The sequence below is a fragment of the Thunnus thynnus genome, chromosome 7 (genome assembly GCF_963924715.1).
Source record: "Thunnus thynnus chromosome 7, fThuThy2.1, whole genome shotgun sequence".
In the NCBI taxonomy this organism is placed as follows: Eukaryota; Metazoa; Chordata; class Actinopteri; order Scombriformes; family Scombridae; genus Thunnus; species Thunnus thynnus.
The window spans coordinates 34145311-34160798 of NC_089523.1; the positions used below are offsets into that span (position 1 = coordinate 34145311).

At 38.6% G+C, this 15488-nt stretch overlaps 1 protein-coding gene across 1 annotated transcript; it reads left to right on the forward strand.

Moving 5' to 3' along the window:
• The first annotated feature begins 942 nt into the window (after positions 1-942).
• LOC137186601 (AP-2 complex subunit mu-B-like) lies at positions 943-14498 on the forward strand. Its single transcript, XM_067595650.1, has 12 exons — positions 943-1093; positions 3180-3294; positions 5679-5944; positions 6220-6302; positions 7065-7070; positions 7552-7687; positions 9365-9509; positions 9750-9869; positions 9972-10107; positions 11755-11852; positions 13075-13186; positions 13642-14498. The coding sequence occupies exons 2-12, from the start codon at positions 3221-3223 to the stop codon at positions 13774-13776; spliced, it is 1311 nt and encodes a 436-aa protein (XP_067451751.1). The 5' UTR covers positions 943-1093; positions 3180-3220; the 3' UTR covers positions 13777-14498.
• The last annotated feature ends 990 nt before the right edge of the window (positions 14499-15488 follow it).

A 15488-nucleotide genomic window follows, 5' to 3' on the forward strand; every position in this document is an offset into this window, starting at 1 on the left:
ATAAGTATTATGAGCTTGATGTAGTTAAAGTATTGCAGTAAAAGTACATAAGTATTATGAGCTTGATGTAGTTAAAGTATTGCAGTAAAAGTACATAAGTATTATGAGCTTGATGTAGTTAAAGTATTGCAGTAAAAGTAGTGGTTTGGTCCCTCTGACTGATATATTATTATATATGACATCATTAGATTATTAATAGTGAAGCATCAGTGTTAGAGCAGCATGTTACTGTTGTAGCTGCTGGAGGTGGAGCTAGTTTACACTACTTTATATACAGTTAGCTAGTTTAGTCCAGTGGTTCCCAACCTAGGGGTCGGGCCCCTCCAAAGGGTCAGCAGATAAATCTGAGGGGTGGTGAGATGATTAATGGGAGAGGAAAGAAGAAAAAACAAAGTTCTGATACACAAATCTGTTTTCAGTTTTTGGACTTTTTCTCTAATCTTTGATTTTTGCTGAAATATTGGATCATTTGAACATTTATTGAAATGAAAGCATGTGAGAAGTTTAGAGGGAAAAATCACTATTTGGTGGAGCTGTTAACAACTCATAGACATGTGAAATGTGACCCCGACTACACACTGCTTTTTGTAAGACGTCAAAAGCCAAAAAGGTTGGAAACCACTGGTTTCATCTTTAACAATGTGTTGTATTTTAAAAGCTTGTTATATTATCCATTGTGTCAAATCTTCATCTGAAAAGTAACTAAAGCTGTCAAATAAATGTAGTGGAGTAGAAAGTACAATATTTCCCTCTGAAATGTAGAAAGTAGCATCACATGGAAATACTCAAGTAAAGTACAAACTGTACTTACGTACAGTAGTTGATTACATTTATATTTAGTTAGTGTCAGTTAAACCGAAACATCGGAATAAACCGGTGATAATAAAGAAGAGTGGTAGTCGCAGTGAAGGAGGCGGCTGATCTGAATGGGACGCGGCCGCCGGGCTGCCGTCAGCTGACAGTCCGCTGCTGCCGCCGACATCTTGCCTCCGACCGGAGGAGACGGGAGAGTCCGGTTTTCACGGTCAAATGTCGTGATGGAGTGACGGCAGGGCCCGGGCGGTTCTCTCAGCGGTCCTCTCTCTCTCTCTCTGTGAGTGGTAAGAACACGGAGGACCGTAAACCCCACCGGGTGTCTCTGTGTCTGTGTGTCCGTCTGTCGGCACTGCAGCAGCGGCGGAGTGACCGCGGCGGAGTCGTCGCCGTCTGATCGCTGCGGTAACGTTAGCAGGCGTTGCTACTAGCTAGCTGTCGTCTACGAAGCGCCTTTAAAAAAATCTGGCTTTTCAGTGATGTATTGCTTATCAATATCAGTACATCCTGTTATAGTCGTGATCTAATATCTTATATGAGTCAGGAGGAACCACCCTTCAATTCGGCACATATAAGTAGCATATATGTTAAATAAAACCGCAACTTTTCAGCCAAATAACTTATTGTTTTATCGAGAATTAACGTTATATGTGGCTACATCGTAACGTACGTGACTGGGCGGTAACGTTAGACAATAGGTGACTGTGATTCGATCCTAACGGTGGAAAATTGAAATATTATCGATTTAAGTGCTCTATGTTTGTTTTCCTTTATGCCGAAAGTACAAAAAGACACCGACGTTACCGACCGGTTAAATGTCCTGATGGTCTGTGTGTGCAGCCGCGTCGATTATTGAATCCCCGTTAAAATGACTGTTTTCTAAACGGAGTTCGGACTGTCAAACACAGTTAAAGCTGCGAGCAGGACAACAGCGTTAGCTTCCACATTTAATCTATAATTGTTGACTCTGGTTAGTTTTTTAAAAAATCTGATTATTATTATTATTAAATCGGACACCCAGATGGATAGCATCAGCATAGCTAGCATGCTAACTAGCAGCTGTAATGTTAAAGGGACAAATCATTTCAAGTGGACGGTGCTGAGTTAAAATCAGCTATTTTAACATGAAAAATAATTATATACACACACACACATATATATATATATATAATGACTTAATTGTATGGAAGTCAATTTCTGCCAGGAAAAAAAATTGTTTTAATACTATCATTAAAAAGTACAAATTTGACGTTGTGTTTTATAATTTTGACCTTTTACCTTTTGTATTCCCTTAAGTTTATTTTATTTCATTTTATTTTTTACTACCAGAAATGTGCTTCCATATAATTAGTGTTAGTGTCAGTTATATAACCAATTTAAAATGTGTGGGAAGGATGGCTGTGTTCATATGTGTCGTTGTCTAATTATTATTATTATTATTATTATTATTATTATTATTGTTTATGGTATTTTATCTGCTGATAAAACTCAAAGTGACATGTTAAAACCAGAATATTGTCAGCTACTGATTGTTGATGTTATTCATCTTCTCAAAACACATAATGATGTGTTTAAGGGCCTCGTTTTGATATGATAGAAAAATATGTAATATTTTTGGTAATAGAAATCTTATAATACTTAGTGATGTCTTAAATTTCTGTAAAGGTTGATCCACCAATTATAGTAAGTTATAATTTAAAGGAATAATAAGTTTTGATTTCTTCTTCTGTGTGCAGTTTCTGTTGTGTACAAACCAAAAAAATGTCAAAAGAGGACATAAAAGATAACGGCAGATTTTTCGAAATTAAAATATTGATCGGATTCGTTATAATCCTTCAGATTTCAGTCCTGGTGTGATTTGGCGACACCTGTGGTTGCTGGTTGTAACTGCAGCCGAACGAACCGAGACGACGTCAACATAAAGCTGCTAAATTCTAAAACGCTGTTGTTGTGTTGTTGTGCAAAAACAACATGCGTCCACATCAAAAACAGGTAATTCTCCTTCTACTGGGCATGTGCAGAGGACAGGCGAACAAGTCAGCCACAGAAAACCAGCGAAGAAGAAACGGTATAATGTTTCTGTTTCTGTGGCGGCTTCCCGACAACAGTTTGAGCAGAGAAAGGTGGCGGATAACTATGTTTAACTCAAAGTAGACAATAAAGAGAACAACATTCGCATGAAGCCGTCCGCCATTGTTGTTATTGTGTTTCTTCTTCTTCCTCTTCCAATGAAACGCCGCGCTACTGCCACCATCTGTTCTGTCAGCGATACGACAGCGTTTCCAACTTTAATTGAAACAACTTTTTTTGATGTGGACTCGGAGCTCCCAGCTGTATGAAAGTCTCCTCTTCCTGTCTGTCTGCAGCGAGTCTTCGTTATGAGCAGCTCTGACTGACGGTGTCGGCCATGATCGGAGGACTCTTCATCTACAACCACAAGGGGGAGGTGTTGATCTCTCGGGTGTACCGCGATGACATCGGGTGAGTCCTGCAGACGAGTCGGTATAAAACCTGTCTGTGAAGACCCGAACATCTGTTTAAAATGTTTAGACGGAAGAATCAATGATAACATTGATCACACACAAGTAATTAATCAGTAATAAGTTTATAAATTTGCCTTTGATTGACAGTTTGTAAATGTATTAAAATCCAACGGTCACTGCAGCTTATCAACCTCAGAAATATAATCAATGAGCAGTTTGTTTGTGTCCAAACTGACTTTATAAAATGAGTCACAAATGAAAAACAATATTAACAGTGAAAGAATGATAAAATGAATCAATATGAAGTTTATAAATGTAGACTGCATATACGTCCACCTCATCATGTAACCTGCAGCTCGCTACGGGAAAAACATGAACGCTGGTCTGAAGTCACGTTTGTGTGTGTGAAACGGTGTGTGTGTGTGGTTTTGGTGCATCGTTCATACATCTGGATCACACAGTTCAAGGTAAACCGTCATGTTCTGACGGGACTGATGGATGACGGTCGGACACGTCGGCAACATGTACGTGTGACAACAGAGAGAACAGAAACAGGAATAAAGACACACGAGTAAGAAAATGAGCCTTAATATCATCTCAGTGGGTCAAAATCTGCTCACAGACACAGAACTGACATGAACGACTGGAGGAGATATGAGAAGAGTTTGTATTTAGAGACAAACATGAGTCTCATCACAGAAACGATTTACAGAATCAAATTTTATACAGATTGAAGAGGAAAGAGCTGACAGACTGTCTCAGACACAGCTGGAAAGTAACTCAGTACATTTACTCAAAACTGTACTTAAGTACTGTTTTAAGGTACTTGTACTTTACTTGAGTATTTCCATGTGATGCTACTTTCTACATTTCAGAGGGAAATATTGTACTTTCTACTCCACTACATTTATTTGACAGCTTTAGTTACTTTTCAGATGAAGGTTTGACACAATGGATAATATAACAAGCTTTTAAAATACAACACATTGTTAAAGATGAAACCAGTGGTTTCCAACCTTTTTGGCTTTTGACGTCTTACAAAAAGCAGTGTGTAGTCGGGGTCACATTTCACATGTCTATGAGTTGTTAACAGCTCCACCAAATAGTGATTTTTCCCTCTAAACTTCTCACATGCTTTCATTTCAATAAATGTTCAAATGATCCAATATTTCAGCAAAAATCAAAGATTAGAGAAAAAGTCCAAAAACTGAAAACAGATTTGTGTATCAGAACTTTGTTTTTTCTTCTTTCCTCTCCCATTAATCATCTCACCACCCCTCAGATTTATCTGCTGACCCTTTGGAGGGGCCCGACCCCTAGGTTGGGAACCACTGGACTAAACTAGCTAACTGTATATAAAGTAGTGTAAACTAGCTCCACCTCCAGCAGCTACAACAGTAACATGCTGCTCTAACACTGATGCTTCACTATTAATAATCTAATGATGTCATATATAATAATATATCAGTCAGAGGGACCAAACCACTACTTTTACTGCAATACTTTAACTACATCAAGCTCATAATACTTATGTACTTTTACTGCAATACTTTAACTACATCAAGCTCATAATACTTATGTACTTTTACTGCACTACTTTAACTACATCAAGCTCATAATACTTATGTACTTTTACTGCAATACTTTAACTACATCAAGCTCATAATACTTATGTACTTTTACTGCAATACTTTAACTACATCAAGCTCATAATACTTTACTGAAGTAAAGGATCTGAATACTTCTTCCACCGCTGCTGTTCAGTCAGATGGAGGTCTCTCTCTCTCTCTCTCTCTCTCTGTCTCGATGCTGCAGAGATTCGTGCTGCAGCCTGAATCTCAGTCGCTGTGATGCAGGGAGCCTGTTGCTAGGCAACAGCAGTGTAGCACAGAGCCCTGCAGCGATGACGGAACATAAAAACCTCAGTGATGAGGTCACCGCCGTCTGTGCAGATAACAGGCTGCTGAAGGACGTCAGAGGAATCAGACCGCAACTAACGATCGTCTTTTATTATCGATTCATCTGCTGATTATTTATCCAATTAATCAATGAATCGTTTTGTCTACCAGATGTCAGAAAATAGTGAAAATGTCTGTTAATAATCTCACAGAGTCAAAGCAGACGTCTTATTTAGTTTGACCAACAGTCCAGAACTCAAAGATGTTCAGTTTATTGTCATAAAGGACCAAAGAAACCAGAAAATATTCACATTTAACGAGCTGGAATCATCTATAAATCCATTATCAGAATAGTGGTTGATGAATTTAATAGTAATAATTGATTAATTGATTAAAAAAACATTAAATCACATTTTAGAAACTTAAACCAGATCTTTTTTGTTTTGTTTTGTTTTGACCGTCTCGTCCTCGTTTCGTCCTCCAGGAGAAATGCGGTGGACGCGTTCCGGGTCAACGTCATCCACGCCCGGCAGCAGGTCCGCTCGCCGGTCACCAACATCGCCCGAACCAGCTTCTTCCACGTCAAACGCTCCAACATCTGGCTGGCCGCCGTCACCAAGCAGAACGTCAACGCCGCCATGGTGTTCGAGTTCCTCTACAAGATGTGTGACGTCATGACCGCCTACTTCGGCAAGATCAGCGAGGAGAACGTCAAGAACAACTTCGTCCTCATCTACGAGCTGCTGGACGGTACAGTCTGATTGGTTCAGAGGAGTGTTTTTTTTTTTAACAGGAAGTGTCATCTGGCCCGCCGCCTCACGCCGCCTTCGCTCCGCTGCTCTGTTGTTTTTTTAGGTTTTGATTTTTGTAAGCGTTGGATGAGAAAATCAAAACCTAAAGAAAATACAGCGCTGACGGGAGACGCCTCTGCCGGAGGACTGAGTGTGAAGAGCCGTTCTTCTTCTGTGGTGTCTGTTAAGGTTTGTTTGTTTGTTTGTTTGTTGACGTGAGTTTCCGTCCCGCAGAGATTCTGGACTTCGGTTACCCTCAAAACTCAGAGACCGGAGCTCTGAAAACCTTCATCACCCAACAAGGCATCAAGAGTCAGGTAGCCTCTCAACTCATGACACCGTTAATCAATCTGTTTGTAAAACGACTCGGAAACATTCAGTTTACTGTCGCAGACGCCAAATCACACCTGAGAAACTGGAACCAGTTCATGATCCCCAGATGATCAATCAGAATTCTTTCAAACTGTTTTTCTGAGCCTTTTATCACCATTTATCATCATCAATGAAATGTTAAAAAATAGAGAAAATATGGTTGTTTTTATATTTCTCGGAGGCCACAATGACGGATTTGATTTGCTTGTTTTGTTTGACCAAAAGTCCAAAACTTTATTCAGTTTATTGTCTCATACGACAAAGAAAAACAGCAAATCGTCACGTTTGAGAAGCTGGAAACAAAGAATTTTTTTGGCATTTTTGCTTTAAAAAAAAATCACAGAAATAATTAATTGATAATGAAAATAGTTGCACTAATTGTTCCAACTTAAATTAAATGAATGAATCAGTGTTTAATCTGATCATCTGCTGCTTATCTGTGTCCAAGTCGTGTTAATTAAATGAATCATGTCATCAGGAATTATTATTATTATTATTATATATGTGCAGCTGGGAGGTACGCAAAAAATGTGATATAATAATAAATAATAATCGCACTGTAATACTTTGGTGAAACAGGTATTAAATGACATTCTATGTGGTGTTTAAAAGGTTTTTTTACATGTGACTCTGAAGCTGCAGAAACTCTTTATGTCTCATAAACTGTTTCCTGTTTCCTCTGTTTTCCTGCTCGTCTGGACCTGCAGCATCATGTGAGTCCACACACACACACACACACACACACACACACACACACACACACACACACACACACACATGTTTAAAAAATCATTATTATTTATTATTATAAATGATCATACAGCTTATTATTCTGATGTTTTAACATTTAGTATCTTTTTTATTGGTGTCTGAAGTTCTTGTCTTTCTGTCACTGATGTGAACTTTGTGTTTGTTGTGTTTGGTGACAGATCAGAGAGTCAAAGTGTTAATTTAACAGTCAAATGTTCAGATGGAAAATGACTTTATTTTAGTTTCAGTTAAACGTTGGATGAATAATTTGAAACATGAGGACACATCTCTCAGTGTAAAGATCTCTTTGTAAGGATGATTAGAAACACGGTTACATGTGTTCATACCAGAGGAATCTCTCATTTACTCCTCTGATGATGATAAACACACTGACACCCCTCCCCCCCATGCCCCCCCCGACCCCCCCACCCCCACCCCCACCAGTCCAAAGAGGAGCAGTCTCAGATCACCAGTCAGGTGACGGGTCAGATCGGTTGGAGGAGAGAGGGAATCAAATACAGACGTAACGAACTCTTCCTGGACGTGCTGGAGAGCGTCAACCTGCTGATGTCACCACAAGGTACGACACATCTCCAACGCTCCGTCGCCACCGTCTGTCCCCGACTGACCTCGGCCACGAGTCGCCACTTCCTGTATGTGTCGTTTGAAATTAGCAGCACCTGTAGTGTTTCGTACAACGGTCCAGTCATATACAACAGTGGTCCCCAACCCCCGGGCCGCGGACCAGTACCGGTCCGTAGGTCATTTGGTACCAGGCCACACAGAAAGAATAAATAACGTTATTTCTGTTTTATTATCTAAGTCTGAATGATGTTTTATTTTGAAAAATGACTCTCTCTCTCCATTACATCCGTCTATGATTTACTCGCCCGTCTCAGTCACGTGATACATTACCGCTAAAATTCGACCCACAAGCAAAATGAGTAAAAAACAAACTATCTATCTATCTATCTATCTTTCCATCCAGTCATCTATCTATCTATCTATCTATCTATCTATCTATCTATCTATCTATCTATCCAGTCATCTATCTATTTATCTATCTATCTTTCCATCCAGTCATCCATCTATCTATCTATCTATCTATCTATCTATCTATCTATCCAGTCATCCATCTATCTATCTATCTATCTATCTTTCCATCCAGTCATCTATCTATCTATCTATCTATCTATCTATCTATCTATCTTTCCATCTATCTATCTTTCCATCTATCTATCTATCTATCTATCTATCTATCTATCTTTCCATCCAGTCATCTATCTATCTATCTATCCAGTCATCTATCTATCTATCTATCTATCTATCTATCTATCTATCTATCTTTCCATCCAGTCATCTATCTATCTATCTATCTATCTATCTATCTATCTATCTATCTATCTATCTATCTATCCAGTCATCCATCTATCTATCTATCTATCTATCTATCTATCTATCTATCTATCTATCTTTCCATCCAGTCATCTATCTATCTATCTATCTATCTATCTATCTATCTATCTATCTATCTTTCCATCTATCCATCTATCTATCTATCTTTCCATCTATCTATCTATCTATCTATCTATCTTTCCATCCAGTCATCTATCTATCTATCTATCTATCCAGTCATCTATCTATCTATCTATCTATCCAGTCATCTATCTATCTATCTATCTTTCCATCTATCCATCTATCCATCTATCTATCTATCTATCTATCTATCTATCCAGTCATCCATCTATCTATCTATCTATCTATCTATATCTATCAGATGTAATTATTGATTATTGAGGTTTAGAGCAGCTGTGTGACTGAAATCATCAGAACAAAAGATGAACAACTGTATTAGAAAATATCTTTGATAAAACGTCGAAGCTTCAAGACTGTGGACAGAAAAACTGAAGGAGAGAAGTTAACTACAACTCCCAAGATGCATTTCAGCAGGAAACATCCAATCACAGAGCGTCATGTTCTGTGATTGATGATGAGCTGAAGCTGAAATCAATTAACTTTTGGATTCTGGGTCCATTTTGGATGAATTCAATCAATAGCAACAGCCGCTGAGGCTCATGGGTATTGTAGTATTTAGTAAAAATAGAGTAAATAATTAAAACATGAACAGATATGATGGTGAGAGACTGTGTGTTTATATCGCTGAGCCACAAGAGGGCGCCATCACACCAACGTGTGTGTGTGTGTGTGTGTGTGTGTGTGTGTGTGTGTGTGTGTGTGTGTGTGTGTGTGTGTGCAGGTCAGGTGCTCAGTGCTCACGTGTCCGGCCGGGTGGTGATGAAGAGTTACCTGAGCGGGATGCCTGAGTGCAAGTTCGGGATGAACGACAAGATCGTCATCGACAAGCAGGGGAAGGGAGGGAGCTCTGAGGAAGCCGGCAAGAGGTCAGAGGTCACGCTGCACCACCTGCACCGCCTCACCTTCACCTGAGTCCTGCTCGCAGCAGATTAGATGGTTGATGATCTGTTCTTGTTTGTTTTTCTGCTTCTTTAAAGCTGTTTAAAACGTATCTGAAGCTGACACAAACACAGATTCTGATTGTGATCGATGTATTTGATCATATCCTGTCGATTTAATAGATTATCAGTTGTAATTGTGAACTGAGCCGACGTCTCTGTCCTCAGTGGGAAACAGTCGATAGCGATCGATGACTGCACCTTCCACCAGTGTGTTCGTCTCAGCAAGTTCGACTCGGAGCGCAGCATCAGCTTCATCCCGCCCGACGGAGATTATGAGCTCATGAGGTCAGAGGTCACGCATCTCCGTCACATGATTTATTAAAGAATGAGCCAGTGTGTGTGTGTGTTTTACAGAGTGTGTGTGTATTTGTGTGTGTGTGTCTGCAGATATCGAACCACCAAAGACATCATCCTGCCCTTCAGAGTCATTCCTCTGGTCAGAGAAGTCGGTCGCACCAAACTGGAGGTCAAAGTCGTTATCAAGTCCAACTTCAAGTCATCGCTGTTGGCCCAGAAGATCGAGGTAGACAGCCAGCGTTAAAAACGTAACCTTAGCGTTAAAAATATAACATTAGCATTAAAAACGTAACATTAGCATTAAAATTTTAAAATTAGCATTAAAATTTTAACATTAGCGTAAAAACGTAACATTAGCCTTAAAAACGTAACATTAGCGTTAAAAACGTAACAGTAGTGTGAGAAACGTAACATTAGCATTAAAAACGTAACATTAGCATTAAAATTTTAACATTAGCGTAAAAACGTAACATTAGCCTTAAAAACGTAACATTAGCATTAAAATTTTAACATTAACGTTAAAAACGTAACATTAGCATTAAAAACGTAACATTAGCATTAAAATTTTAACATTAGCATTAAAAACGTAACATTAGCCTTAAAAACGTAACATTAGCCTTAAAAACGTAACATTAGCGTTAAAAACGTAACAGTAGTGTGAGAAACGTAACATTAGCATTAAAAACGTAACATTAGCATTAAAATTTTAACATTAGCGTAAAAACGTAACATTAGCCTTAAAAACGTAACATTAGCATTAAAAACGTAACATTAGCCTTAAAAACGTAACATTAGCGTTAAAAACGTAACATTAGCATTAAAAACGTAACATTAGCATTAAAATTTTAACATTAGCGTAAAAACGTAACATTAGCCTTAAAAACGTAACATTAGCATTAAAAACGTAACATTAGCATTAAAATTTTAACATTAGCGTAAAAACGTAACATTAGCCTTAAAAACGTAACATTAGCATTAAAATTTTAACATTAGCGTTAAAAACGTAACATTAGCATTAAAAACGTAACATTAGCATTAAAATTTTAACATTAGCGTAAAAACGTAACATTAGCATTAAAAACGTAACATTAGCGTTAGAAAGGAGTGTTCATCTTTACTGATCTACTGTTGCGTCTCTTCAGGTCTTTATTTCAAACTGTTGACGTTCACGGTATCAAAAGAAAACATCAGAATAAAGCTCCAACATCAGTCATGTCAGTTAAACGTTCACTACGTCAGATCTTATTCAGCAACCTTTTCTACTGCAAAGCTTCAAAATGAACATAAAGTACGTTGATGGAAACTCGGCTGTGTTTTAGGTCAAACATTCGCTCCTCTGGTGACGAGGAAACTTCTGCTCCCACAGCCAGCGCTGGTCGGGATAACTGATTATTAGAAATATAAACAACAGTAGTAATGAAACAGATAAAACATGTTGTAAATAAATTAGATGATTTATTCTTTAGTCTTTTATTTTCATTTCATTTTTCTTCAAAATGATCAAATAATTTAGTTTCTTGATAGTTTGGATCCACGTTTCTAAAATATTCTTCTTGGCAAAAACCACCATGAATGATTAGAGAAGATAAAAGATGTGACAGAGACACGTTTTCATATAAAACCTGTATGAGCAGAGATTGATCTGCACTGTCAATCAATTAAACTTTATTTGTACAGCAGCTTTCATACATGTTAATGCTTCACAATGTAAACAGTTCAAACAATTTGAGACTAATGCACATTAAAATGTAATAAAACCGATTTTAAAATAAAAAAAAACGAGATAAATAACATTTTTAAAACACAGTAAAATAAATGATTGATCACGTTGAACCTTCCTCCTCCTCCTCCTCCTCCTCCTCCTCCTCTGCAGGTTCGTGTGCCGACCCCCCTCAACACCAGCGGGGTTCAACTCATCTGTATGAAGGGAAAAGCCAAATATAAAGCCAGCGAGAACGCCATCGTCTGGAAGTAAGCGCTGCTTCCTGTCTGCTTCGACTTTATTTAAGATAAATACAGGAAGTTCATGAACTTCCTCCGTCAGCGGACAAACAGATGACGAACTGATCACTTTTTGTTCACATGAAACAAACGAGACAAAGACGCAAACTACGTGTCATGATATCAAATATACCACGGCTGCTACCAACAGTTATTACATCATCAGTCATCATTTTGACACGTCTTCAGATAACTTGTTTTGTTTGATTAATTTTCCAAAACCCCAAAATATTCAGTTTACTAACGTGCGACAAAGAAGCTTTAAACGATCAGTGTTTACTGGGAAAAACGACGTCAACGATGAATCAATAAGGATGTTGATGTTCACAGATGTAAGTCGTGTCATCTACTCGATTCCAGATCAAATAATCAATATCTGCCAGGTACACGTCTGATTAGTAATCAGTCTGTTATTTGTACCCATCGCTATTAATCAGCCATCACAATAGTCCGTCTGCTGATGGATCAACTAATCTATTGATCCATTAGTTGTTTCAGCTGACTGAAACTCTGTCTGTCTCTCCGTGAAGTTGATCAATTCATCCTGAACGGATCCGATAGTTTGACCTCTGAGCTGCCATCAAACGCGTCTGTGCTGACAGAGAGGGCATCGGCGCTAACGCTAACGCTAACGCTGCTGCTGCATTACATCATCAGCTCAAGTCAAATCTCTGAGATGGATTTATTGATCTGCATCAAGGTGTTACAGCAGCGGTGGGCAAACAGTGGCCCGCGGACCTCCTGTTCCTCTAAACTGATCCTTTAATGCAGAAGCTGAACATGTTGCAACAATTAGTCAATTGATTGATTAGTCGATCGACAGAAAATTAATCACCAACTATTTTGATAACAGATGTTTTTCACTATTTTCTGATATTTTATAGACAAAAATTAATGAAAAAATAATCATCAGATGAATCAATAATGTGAATAACGGTTAGTTGCAGCTTTAACTGACTAGCGTTGAATTATGTCTGATGATGTCATCGTGTACAAACATCATGTGATCTTGAACACTATTTGTTTACTTTTATTATCATAATCATATTTTCCATCACAAACATTGATTTTTTAGTCTTAGAAATTAATTCCAAGCAGGACATTTAAAAGATTTCATACTGGATGGATTTCCTCTTCCGTGTTGTTTCTGTAGAAGAAGAGAAGTTAGTAACGTGTGTGTTTGTGCCGTCAGGATTAAGAGGATGGCGGGGATGAAGGAGTCTCAGATCAGCGCAGAGATCGAGCTGCTGCCCACCAACGACAAGAAGAAGTGGGCTCGACCCCCCATCTCCATGAACTTTGAGGTCAGTACACACAGCTGTTAAACTACTGTCCTCATCACCACTGATCATTTTATATTTATATTTTTATTTAAAATAAACCTGCAGAGACATTTCCAGCTCTATATTTATATTCTCTACTGGAATATATTTGCATGATTTACAGTAAAAAACTTTATTTAAAGTTCTTCAGTGTTTCTCATTTTTTTAAAAAAAAAAGGATGAAAACTGATGCAGCAGAACCAGAGATATCGTCTCTTTTACTCAACACATTCTTCTTCTTTCTCAAAACCTGCTGCCTACATTACCCATGATGCACCAACAGCTGGGTGGGAGATTGTGGTGTGTTGTGCTAGTAGCAGCTAATGTAGCCTGGGGCTGAGAGGAGGAGCTACAGAGTTACGCTAACTTTACTTTTTAAATGCTAACACTATAAAATTCCTCCTCCTCCTCCTCCTCCTCCTCTTCCTCTTCCTCAGGTTCCCTTCGCTCCGTCGGGGTTGAAGGTTCGATATCTGAAGGTCTTCGAGCCGAAGTTGAACTACAGCGATCATGATGTCATCAAATGGGTTCGTTACATCGGTCGCAGCGGCATCTACGAGACTCGCTGCTGATGACTCGACTTCTTCTGACGACGACGCATTTATTCATCAAATACAACATTTGTGTGTTTAATTCAAAGAGCAGCTGAGTTAGAAACGTGTGTCTGTGTTTCTGTGGATCACCCACACTACATTTCCCATAATGCACCTGGACAGGGTCTGTCATTAAGTAAACAGCTTCATCTCTCAAACTGCACACCTCCAGTTTGTAACTTCTGTCAGAAGCCTGATGACGTCGCTGTGACATCATCAGGTGACAGATGACATCATTGAGGCTGAGGACCAACAGGACCCGTTAATTGATCGGTGCGGCCCTTTAAATGTCATGTTTGAAGCTCTGTGAGTCCTCCTGTGATTACCCAGCATGCCTCAGTCACTCAACAGATGTTTGTTTTTTTTAATTTTTTTTTTTTTTTTTTTTTTTTACTGTTTTTGTATCCAAACCTGTCAGCTGATTGACGATCAATACTAATAAGAGTCTAATAAGTGATTTGTGTTCAGTGAAAAGAAGTTCTGAATGAACTCAGTCATGTTATAAGAATATCAGTGTGTGTGTGCGTGACTGTGTGTGTGTGTGACTGTGTGTGTGTGTGTGTGTGTGTAAAGTAAGTTTGTGTGTGTGTGTGTTCAATAGCAGATCAATATTTCATGTTGAGTTAAAGCTGCAGTTTGTTTAAATGTCTGACGTCATTTTGCCAAATTTTCTGTTTTCTCAATAAAATCAGTCAGACTGACTCTGGTGTTTCCTCCTCAGTGCAGGTAAAATTGTTCATTTTATGATGTGTAAAATGAAGAAGGAATATTTCAGATTTCCAGGTCAGCGATCAAATTTAAGACCAACTTAACTTCTTTGTACCTAAGGTCAGATTTCCTTGAGTTGTGTCTCTTCCATCGCAGCGTTCAGATTAGGGATGCACAATATTATCGGCACGTCGTCGGTATCGGCCAATAAAAGCTCTGAAATGAATTAAAGCTGCAAGCAGCGTTGAACGGGCGCACAAGGTGATTTAGCCAAGTAGGACGTGATCCTGGATCAACATCCACATTGCGGTCCTGGATCAACATTGTGATCAACCAATCACAGCCCTCTGACATCATCAGTGTGCTGCCTCTGTGCTTCTGTCAAAATTTCTTTGTGGCCCCAGAGACAGCCAGAGACATTTGTGCTTCTTTTCTTCAGAGGTAAACAAAGTACCTTCCCAGAGGTGTGGCTGTATGAGCTACTACAGGGTTAGCTAGAATAACAATAAAGGGGGTAAAGATAATAAAAGAGCCCTAATTTTGCTGTGGTCAGAATAATTCATCAATAAAATGAACATGAACATTGTAGTTTTTTAAACAATGTAAATACAATTATTTAATAATTCAATAGCATTTTTAGAAATGTGCATGTGTGCATGGCTTTTTGGTGAGTGAATGAGTTATTTGCGGCACACACAGTAAAGAGAGAGAATACAGGATATGTTTTATTTTACTCAAAATGTTTTGGATATTGGTAGAATGTTTGAGTTTGGTACACTGCAGAATGACAATTACATTTTTTTAATATGCAGAAGACTGATTTTGACAGAGTTGCTCAGACCTTTCTTGAGGATTTTTCTGACTATCCAGAGGTGTGCAATTACTTCAAGAAGTACTGGGAACCAGTCGGTCATACATGGGCTGATTTTGGACGATGTTATGACCGTGGGGATTCAGAGACCAACAACTTTTGGGAAAGGTCA